Here is a 10,904-nt window from a genome sequence, read left to right on the forward strand (position 1 = left end):
GTGAACTAACTTCCATGCATGCAGTGGACATAGAATACTTTACAGTCAAGAGCCTTATTTCTACATTTCTTCAGATGGGGTTCCTCCAAGAGAGTCACTCTGGAGCACCATGCTGTGTAGGTAGTATCCTCACAGCACCTTCCCTCTCCTCAAGGAGCCCTGTTTGAAGGGACAGGATGCTGGTGACAGGGCAGCACTGCAGAAAAGTCAGACAGTGGAACCTGAGGCCACAGGAAATCAGCCAGACAGGCAGTTCAGTAGGATTTGGCAGGGGTTAGGTGTTTCCACTAACAGGGGAGGGCATGAAGAGCCCAGTTCAGGGAAGTGCTTCATGGGACATTAACTAGCAGGGCTGCAGGGCATAAACGGTTCTACAGCTGGATGGAGAAGCATCCCCTCCCCCAAGACAGGCAGCTGAACAGCAAGCCAGGTGCCAAGGCAGCAGGGCTTACAGGTACACACCTCTGTCATGGGCAGAATATAGCCTACTACAAGCCAGTGGTCCAATTCAGTGGATAGACTCTTACCTTCCTGTAATAAAAAGGGTCAACTTTCCCCAGTCACAGCAGGCAGGCACTGCACCCACCCTCTTCCCTCAGACAGGTGACTTACGGCAGTCCTGCTCATCAGAGTCATCCTCACAGTCATTGTCTCCATCGCAGACCCACGACCGGCGGATACATTTTCCATTGTCACAGTGGAAGTCCAAAGGGGAGCATGTGGGCAGCACTGAAAGAGCAAAGAAACACCTCATGGAGCTGCAGCCAGCTTCCTTCCTGAGAACAAAGTTTCTTCCCTCCTGAGGGAGCAGAGCTAAATCTCTTAGAAACAAAAGACAAAATTTCAAGTTATCGGGAAGAGCTGTTCCTTAGAGGGGGGGCCAGGGTAGTGCTGTAGCTTGGCAGTCTCTCTTCCCCAGAGAAACACTGACCTTTCCACAATAAAGTAGCTGTTGCAATTCCCCCACTGAGTTCCTCTTTCATCCTTGAGCCTATTGTCCTATAACTGCACTTGTTTTATAACAAGCAAAGTTAAACCATCAACATCTTTCCTGCATGCTTCCCAGGGCAGTCCATCCTGTTTCTATTACACAGCAAGTTCCTTAGAGTGAGAACTATCAGAAGCAATGTTTTGACTTTATGAAAGTCACATGCTACAGTGTGTGTTTCAGCATGGGGACTCTGTCAGGGCCTTTTGCCTAAGAAATCTGCAAGGAGAAGCTGAGAAGCAGGAATCCACTGCTGGGGATAATTTTCTGTACCTCAGGCATGGACAACAGTCCCAAGCTTGCTCAAGGTTTCCATCCAGAAAGGATGAAAGAAGGGGACAGACATGAGATGATGCCTGCCTACACAGGAGTCTGTTTGCAATGGAGTGGAACCACAAATCCACAGCGTCTGAAGAGGCCTGGAGCTACAAAGCTGGAATTCAAGGGGGAACATCATTCCTGTTCTTTCCTCCACAGATGAGAGGAACACTCAACTCAGAGAGGTTCATGCTTTAAAGTGCTGCCAGCTGTGGTAGGCAAGGGGCTGCACAAGACTGCTCCTGACAGGTGTGTTCTCCAAAGAACAGCATTTGCTCAGTGATGTGACGGGGCGAGGGCGAGAAAGGCCCTGAAACCCTGCCTGAAACCCTTTCATCCCAGCGCAGCCTGCCGACAGCAACTCCCATCTGTCACCAGGCAGGCCAGCCCTCTTCTGCTATGCTGCTACTCCCTTTCCTGCCAACACTATCCTGGAGGTGGGAGTGAGAGGGGAGGGAGGTGGGTAAAAAAGGAAGGTGAAGACAGCAGCCACACACAAAAGGAGGATGATTTAATAAGGAGAACAAATAGCCACATTTTCAGTTTTTCCAGCTTTCTCAACCCTCTGTTTCCCCTTGGCCCAGGACTGCCACCAGTGTCCTGTTAAAGAAGCATGGATTATACATACTGAATCATTCACTGCTCTCCATAGCAAGTCCTCCAACATTTTTCACCAAAGGCCTGTCCTAAACCCCCCCCACCAAAAGAATATATTAGGGCAGATAAATTCAGACTTTTCTCTAACACTCATTTTTCTAACCACAAATTCAGATAATCTTCTCAGTTGTTCCTGTAGTGTGGCAGGCATTTCTGTATCTGAGGACATCACTACAGATGTAATTGCCCTCAACATTCAAAGAATTTGGCATTGGCCCTTGGGAAAAGGTCCTTCTCATCATGTCTAGGCTACCCCATGCAGACATCTATCCATCCCATATCCAGCTACTACTAGGCCCCAGAGGGGTATGAAGGATAAGAAATACTCAGAAAGGGGAAGCACAGAAATCTCTACTTCCCCTCTACAGGTTTGACAGCATGCTGATCTTCCAATAACTGACTCCCTTCCTTATATTTCAGTTTCTGTGGTTTGCTGCAGCAAAATGAAGGAGTTTTGTCTTCTTCCTCAGGGCAGGTAGAAGCAGAAAACTCTCCACTTTCAAACTCTGCTTCCAAATAAAACCAGGACATTTTTGGACTCAGACAATCAGTCCCACAGATCAGACCTCTCTCCCCCAAGAACAACTTCCAAACACTGCACGCTGAGAAAAACCTTCCCTGGCCTCAGCTGCAATTTCAGGACTAAGACCATCCTCCCAGCATATGCTTTAGCATGACTAATCACCAAAGGACTGCACAGGAGCCACCTGGAAGGGAATTTGCATGCTCACTCTCCAGGGGAGAATTCTTCAGGCTCCCAGAGGGTTAAGCCATTAGCGCTGGTTCAGAGCAGATACCATTATCCCACTGAACTGCTGCATCCCTTCATGAGCTAAGGACATAAAATGAAATTCCACCCCTACAGGGAGCAGTTCAACCAATTTCATACTCCCCCTAGATATAAAAATCAAGCTTCAAGCACAGGGGAAGGGAGCAAAACACAAACTGCCATATACAAAGGAGGACCGAATTCCCTAACCCAGCAGAGACCAAGTGTGTGCTAGCCCAGAAAACACTGGAGTGGGGGCAGGGTGGAATTAAATCTCCTTCTACAGGAGCTCTCCTTTAAAGGAGGAAGAAAAACCACAAACCCACTTGAGACCAAAAAACCCAAACTAATGAATGAGGGCTGATGTCTCATAGAGCAGAGGAACTGCCAATGAGATCAGAGCAGGGATCCACATAAACCTGTAACCTGAATCTAATAATGGTCAGAAACAGATGCTTCAAAATAAAATGCAAGAAATTCTGGGAGCAGCTTTCACATGGGGGCAATTTTCCTAATCCCCCTCTTCCTAGCTCTGCCCTCCCAATCTCTTCTTCCCACTAAAAAGCACACTGCTTACACAAAAACATTCCAGTTCCCTTGATTTGTTCTAAGGACATCAGGCTTCAGTTCCACTGCACAGCCCTTTACTCTAGGGTTGTTACTAATCAGATCTTCTGTTGGCCATTTATCACTTCATATTTCGATGAGTTTTATTTCTATAGAGTTAAAGCCAAGGCCATATCACTAGCACACAGTAAATGTTTAATACTGTTGAAAATATATCCAAAGTGTTTGGAAATTTGAAGTTAAGAGGAAATTCAAAAGTTAGGAGGTCACACTTAGGACATGCAAACAAGCACCACTATGTCTTGTTCTGACAGAATGGAGCAGCTATACAGTCTGGTAAGTGTATTGTTTTCACTCACATAGCTAACTTTAAAAGCCATAGTCACAAAGTAGATACATAAAATACAAATGAAACAGGAAGAACTCTTTTCACTGACAGAGGTGGAACAACACCTCTTCATCTTGCTGGAGGACAAACTGGATTAGCATCAAGAAGATTAGAAACTGAATCCCCATATTCTTATCCCATCTTGATATTGATGTATGACCCTGGGACCGTTCTGCCTCTTTTTCCCCCTTCTCCAACCTGTAAAATGAAGGATATTTATTACTTTTTGAAACAGCTACAAGTCCTTCATAGGCATCACTTCTCCTGATAAGAGAGCAATCATAGATTGTAGTAAAATGCTTTCACCAGTGCTCACAGCATGATTAGGCTATGCCAACAGTAAACACAGCTAAGCCTCAACCCCCCTTCTCTGCTCAATTCCAGCTTGATCTCTCCATATCAATGCAAAGAAACAGTGTTTTCCTAAGAGAGATGAGCAAAGGCAAGTCCCAGGATGGAGTTGAAAGCAGGCAAATGCCCAGACGGACAGGTACTAACTTGCCTCCCCAGGCAGAGCCAGAGGCAGGATGGGGAGCAAAGCCAAGGAAGGGGAGCCAGTGGGAAGAACTAGGCTGGGCAGCAACAGCTAAAGAGAGCACATCTGTCAACTGACAGTGAGCAATACAAAAAGGCCTTTGAACTTCCAACCATTCCCCTGAGCTCATCCCTCTGCATGGTCACACTGGACATCATCCAATGTTTCAGCAAAGCTAGGTCTATCACTAGCCTGCTAATCCTCCCCCTCTCCCAACTATTATTACACAGGACACTCTTTTATTGCCAAGCAGAAGGAGAAGGGGGAGAGCAGGGGAAAAGGGAAGTTTATAAGGTGAAACACAGACTGAATCACGTCCCACTGTCCTTTGAACGCTTTATCCCTGTTGCCTGCGGTGAGCAGGTTGCTTTGTACCCAAGGACAGCAAGCAACTGGTGTTCAGAGCTCTGGAACGCAGAGAGGCTTGAACAATGCTGGATGCTTAATTAGACAAACTCTCATTCATGTGAAGAATGAGAAGTCAATTTTAAACATAAATACAACGACAACAAAAAAATCATGCTACCTACATTAGACAAGTGCAGCCTGACCCCCAGCTATGTTCATACTCGGGCATATGTATAAATACACACATACCCACAAAACAGATCTGTTTGCTGCGATCTGCAGCACAGCAGGCAAAAAGTCCAGAGACAAAAATAAAGGAGGTTATTCCATCTTAGGAAGAAAAAGGAGACATTGCATTTTACTAACAAACATTTTAGAAAATCTAGTTCCAGAATAACATAAAATGTTATTGCACTGCTGAACTGTATTTAAGGATGTTGCGGGTCAAAAGAAAAAAAAGGAAAAAAAAAAGAAAAAAAGAAAAAAAAAAAAAGAAAAAAAAAGTAAAGACTATCAGCATCGAATCTTTCACAGCCCTTTGATCACAAGCACTCTGCCTGAGGGGGCATTGCATTAATTCTGGTGCCTTTTAAAGGAAACATACATACTCCAGGCCCAATAATATGACAAAGTTGCAGATACGGAACTGGTGTGTTTTCAACAGAATACTGAACTCTTGACAGGAGTTCCTAGATTTCAAAACTTAAGGTTTAGAAGTGAAGCTTCACCTGAGCCTTTGCATCTGAGCTCCTGATTAAGTGAATGGCAGAAGGAAAATTACTCTTTCAAAGTTTCTGTTAATTTTAATAAAAGACTTGTGAGATTTTTTATCCTAACCTCACCCTAAAATTTTTTTTTGTGGGGCTGATGAGCAGGTTATAGTGACAGTCCTGTCTGGCAAGGAAGAGACCCGCTACTGGGCTTGAATGAGCTGTAGCTCAACAGCAACTGTGTCAATTTCTCATTGCGATGGGAACAACAGATCACTTTCAGTAATCTTTAAGGTAAAAGAAGTACATTTTTCTTCAGTCCCTTCAAATGAAGAAGTTTTGTACAACAGCAGGGAGGTAAGCAAGCAAGTCTGTGTCCTGAAAAGTAACATTTACAAGTCAATTATGCATGATACAGATCCAAAATTCAGAGCAGGAAAGCTCTTCTGCGAGGATGGTTATGGGGAGATTTGGTGTATCTTATGAGAAACAGAAGTATATGTATCAGTCCTCAGGCCAAGTTTACTCAGTTGTCCTTTCACCCCTGCCACAGGAAGTAAGACTCATTCACACCATGAGGACTTCAAAGGGCGTGCAGGAGGGCAGAATGAAAACCATTCCTCTTCTTGCATGCGGCTTTTGTTAGGGACAGGCCAAAGCAGTCTCTGCTGGCACAAGGCAGGAAGGCAGCTAAACCACCCTGTGCATGTGCAGCAAGGGCTTCCAAGCCAGACACTGTCAGCAAGCCAGAGAGCTGACACCAGACAAAGTCTATGGAGCTGGCATGACAGCTGGCAGGTTGCTTATTGCTATTATTACTACAGCATTCTGGCTTGTAAACATGATCCAGAGCAGGAAGCAAACATGTCACGGAATAATTGGCTTCCATCACAGCACGGCTTCAAATTCACAAGGAGAACAATTTCTGAGACAGGTAAGCAGAGGCAGGGCTCTCCCAAAACTAATGGAAAATACCTATGGAGAGGCAGATGTTCTAAGGACACTGATGCAAATGTAAAGTGTCTGGGGTGTGCAGAAACAGTGGCAGTTGAGGAAAAATTTAGTGGAATCAACTCAAGAAGTGGTGATTTGTTTTATAGTGTGCAACACAATATTAAAAATCCAAACAAAGTAAAACATACCATATTTTAAGAATTTATCTCAAAACTGAAAATATCTCTCAAAATGAGGGTTTCCCATGTCTGCTCCTGTTTTTCACAGTTTAATTCCACTCACTATCAAGTATCTTGCTTTCCTTTTTTTTTTTACCACCACACACTGCATTTCAAGCTGTTATTCTTTAACCAAAATTACAGATTACCAATTCAAGGCTAGAAAATTGCATTAATATAGAATTTAGCAAACTCTAATCAACTACTGAAGGATATATGCAGTACAGTATAGAAACAGATGCAAGACTGAATCTTGACTTGCTAAAGTAATTTTCACCTTAACCCCCAGCCTGTTTCAGTCTCTTGCTTTATTAGGAGTCCAGTAGTCCAATGTCTTCCCATTTTCCTCTCCTCTTCCCAAGGAAGTAGACAGAACTCATGCTTCTCATTGTATTGGCTTAGAGTATACATATGAGCATATAATACACTGAAGAAAAGTACAGTTTAAAAAGGTATGGTTGCAGATTTATTTCTCTGGAAAGTTTGGACATTCACAGGAGAAAAAAAGAAAATCCTGTAACACTAAAACTAGTTTGCAGCAGATCAGTGGAAAGGTAGGATTCCTTGCAAAGACATCTGTTCACTCTTTCAATCAGAAACATCTACTTGATATTATAATTCCAGCCTGTAAAGCTCAGAGCTGCACATCCATACAATTTCTGGAGAAGAATCTAAATAGCTTTAGCATCTCAGAAGACTCTACATAAAGTAGTTGCAGATTGCGGTTCCTAAGTCAGAAAAAACAACTGGGCCCACTCCAGCATGAAGACTAGCCCCAGGTTTTTGAGGAATTTTTAAAGTAGGCTTTTAGTATATCTGAGGCTTGCTGGATGACTTCAGAACAACCCAAAACTTTAGCTCAGTATTTGTATTAAAAGAAATTTAATCATTTCAGTCAATAAATAAAATGATAAATCAAGTTCAAAACAGAGAAGTTCAAAATTTCATTCCAGCCAGGAAACTTTATGCATGTCACAGACAAACAGCCAGGGAAGGAAAAAAAATAAGTTAACCAACTGTTCTCATGTACTGCGTGCATCACTGCTGATTCGTGAGAAGCTTAAATCAATTTAAAGTTCAAGGTGCTGTTCCAGGGGGCTCAAGCCCCACCCCTGCTCTTGCACTCCTGCTGCCCTGTTTATGCTTGGCACAGTCAACAAGCAGAGAAAATGGAAGGTTAACCCCACAAACGAGTACACCTTCAACAGGCTCCTGTAAGCCAAGCAGAAGAGAGGGATTTAGCAAGCAACCTGTTCTGGCAAAAAGGTTTGGTGCTATAATAACTAAGCAAGACACAAAACAGCACAGACAGTTACCACAAGCCTACACTGTAGAGCTGATCTAGTTCTTACAAGCTAAGAATAGTATCATACTTGGATTCATAATGAGCAGCCACTCAGAGCAAGATATAACAGGCTTAAAGGAGTAAGTGTTCCTTGGGCTCCTGCACTGCAACCTTGAATGCGTGTGCTGAAGTCATGCACTTAAGAAATAGGGCAAAGGATGCTACAGAAATGTTAACTTTTATTTCTGCTTTCTTCTTTCCTCTAAATTGCACTTCAAGTACTGCTGGCTGTCAACTGAAAAAGTTCTCTTTCTATCTCTTCTACCAGGATGCAATATTTAAAAAGACAGCTCCTATTCTAGTCCTTCCCCCTTGAATCACTTTATCACTCAGTATAAATGGAGCAAGTTATATTCTGATTAAGATCACAGAATCATCAAGGCTGGAAAAGACCTTCAAGACCATCTAGTCCAACCGTCAACCTCTACCACCCCCAAGCCATACTCTCAGGGCTTCACTCAGCTCTCTGTCACTTAAGTTCCAGCTCAAGGAACTGGGTATCCTGAGGACAACGGCTTTTGGCATTAAAGACTAAGACAAAGAAGGCATTAAGTAACACAGCCTTTTTCTCATTTCTCAGACACTATGCTACCCTCTACACTCAGCTAAGGGGAAGACTCTGCTCAGCCCTCCTTTTGCTGCCAACATATTTATAGAAATTTTTCTGTTGTCTTAACTGCAGCAGCCAACCTTCTTAGAAACTGTAAATTAAAAAAGGCAGAAGTCAAACCCAGTTCCCACTTTCTCTGCATCACTTTATATTCTGTCTCCTATATGTCTATCTCTATTTTATATTCTTCCCAACCTCCAGTGCCTGAGAATATCAGTAGATTGCTCACTCTTCAGTAGTTTCCTAGTTTGCACAGCTTCCATTCAAATACATTCAGGCCAGATCCCCTTAATATATTGTGTCTCTTTAATATAGTGTATCTTACTGTGCAAGACCAAGACGGTTCCTCTCTCTGAGGCCACAGAGAGAGACATGTGATGCATCAGAAGACACCAAGAGAAGAGTGGAAGAAAGCAGCATGAAAAAAAATTGTTCTTCCTCAAAACACAAAATCTGTGTCTACCTGTAATACAAAGACTTCCCAAACAAGAGGTGGCATATTCATCTTTAACAGCCCTTAGTGGATTATACATCCATAAACTTGTCATATTGCTGTTTGAGAATGTTTGAAGTTTCAGAATCAATGTTTTGTGGCAAGGAGATTCACAGTTTAAGTCTATGTTGCATGAAGCAACTCTTGTTAGCACCTCCTGCTTGGTGCTATGGAAGATCTTATCTTTCCCACCCCCAAGTCCTACCATGCCTGCTTAGCTTACAATTCTTGCTGCTGGAAGTTGTTGAATTACCAGGAAAATTATATCAAGAAGTATCTCTTGTCTAAATCGTTACTAAACCCACAAAAAAAGCTAAAACAATCCCACCACCATCCCCCAATCTCCTCACCTACCTGCAAAAAAAAAAAAACAAAAACAAAAAAACCAAAACAAAAAAAAACCAACCAACCAACCAAACAAAAAAACCCAAAATGTTTTGAAGAGGAAAAGGAATTTTCTTCTGTGCTTAGTAAAAAACCAGTAAAACCAGCTTAGCTATTGGATATGCCTCACCTCCCCGAGACTCAAGGTCTTCCATGTTGCTCAATGTTCACAAAATTTTAAGAAACAAGAATCCAGAAGGAAGAAAATTTTCATGAAGCTGGGTTGACATCTCCCACATTTAAGGAAGAAGAGATTCTTTAAGACAACACTTACAAGATTAGAAAAGCTCCTTTCCATACAGTAATCAACAGCAGAAACCAGGAAAGGTTAGAGAGAAGATCCAGCAGAGGAAGATAAATTTCTCTCTAATGTCCACTGACAGGAGCCTTAAATTTTCAGCTCTAGGGCAACATTTAGAAAAGGAATTTCATGAGACCAGGCCTTTTTTTCTACTCTTCAATTCTACCATGCTCTGTGGAATCCAAAGAGATGAGGTAAAAAAGGAACTTGTGTCTCCATGGAAAGAGGCTTTCTCTATTCATCTCTATCATGCTACATCCACTCAAAATGACATTTCACATCAGTTCTCACCTAGCTGGGCTCAGCTACACAGATGCCAACACTATGCAGACACACAATACCTGCAAGGTAATGTCTTTCAGCTGATCCCAAGACCAGTGAATGTTATTTCACTGCTTGCCTTTCCCTCCCTTCACAGGGCAGAAACTAGAATGTTACTTAAGAGGGCAGACACCCTCAATACACCTCTTCACACTGTTTATTTTCCATTAATATTTATAGCAAAACCATATAATTTAACCCAGAGATAGTGCTTTTGCAAGGGTGGAAAAATGAGAGGTACTCTTCTCTGTCCCTCCACTCCCTCTAACATATTCGTGTCCAAGCACCACCTAAAACCAGCTGCAAAAAAGCCAGAGTTGGGCTTCCACTGTGTTTTATATCATTGGACAATGGCTTCGTTCAACTCCGAGTCAGTCAAAAGTACAAGTCATCTACAATCCAAAACATTTGTCACACAAATGGTAGGATGTGCCTGTAAAACACACAGAAAAAGATACTCAATTTTCCCAAACACAAGTCAAGGATGGTATTCTTACTGCAGCCATCTTCATCGCTGTGGTCCCCACAGTCATTGTCTCCATCGCATTGCCACTGAGCAGGGATGCAGGTGCATTCACCAAAAGCACTGACAGCACAGGTAAAATGATTACGCCCACAGGAGCACTCAGTGCTACTTGTAACACCTGTAAAGGAAGAAAAAAAGAAAAATGTTTTGAAGAGATCCCATCTATTTTAGAGTAAACATTAAATACAAAATGACATCTATTTTTCTCTGTGTACACACAGAAAGTGTGTACACACTACTGTGTAAAAACACATCCTTGACTGCAAAGGCAAATATTCACCCTCCTCACAGGCTGAAATTGGAGATCAATTACTATGCACAGTTTCTTGGAAAGGGGCTCTTTGAAGGCAACAGCAAAGTGCAATCTGCCAAAAAGAGACTTGGGAATCAGCTGAAAAATAGCTCAGCACTAATCACAAACATTCAAGGAACGCCAGGTATCAGAACACCCCTTTTATTTTACAAAGTCAGT

The 10,904-nt window shown here is 42.7% G+C and overlaps 1 protein-coding gene across 1 annotated transcript in view; it reads right to left on the bottom strand.

The window, feature by feature from the left end:
• LRP4 (LDL receptor related protein 4) overlaps positions 1–10,527 on the bottom strand; it is a 43,006-nt gene extending 32,479 nt beyond the window's left edge. Inside the window, exons 1-2 of the mRNA XM_031055740.1 lie at positions 10,404–10,527; positions 613–729 (exon numbers count right to left, since the gene is read on the bottom strand). Of these exons, the coding sequence (XP_030911600.1) occupies positions 613–729; position 10,404 (118 nt within the window). The 5' untranslated portion in view covers positions 10,405–10,527. The remainder of the gene's footprint in view (positions 1–612; positions 730–10,403) is intronic.
• Positions 10,528–10,904: the final 377 nt, after the last annotated feature.

Source organism: Geospiza fortis, unplaced genomic scaffold (assembly GCF_000277835.1).
Source record: "Geospiza fortis unplaced genomic scaffold, GeoFor_1.0 scaffold66, whole genome shotgun sequence".
Classification (NCBI taxonomy): domain Eukaryota; kingdom Metazoa; phylum Chordata; class Aves; order Passeriformes; family Thraupidae; genus Geospiza; species Geospiza fortis.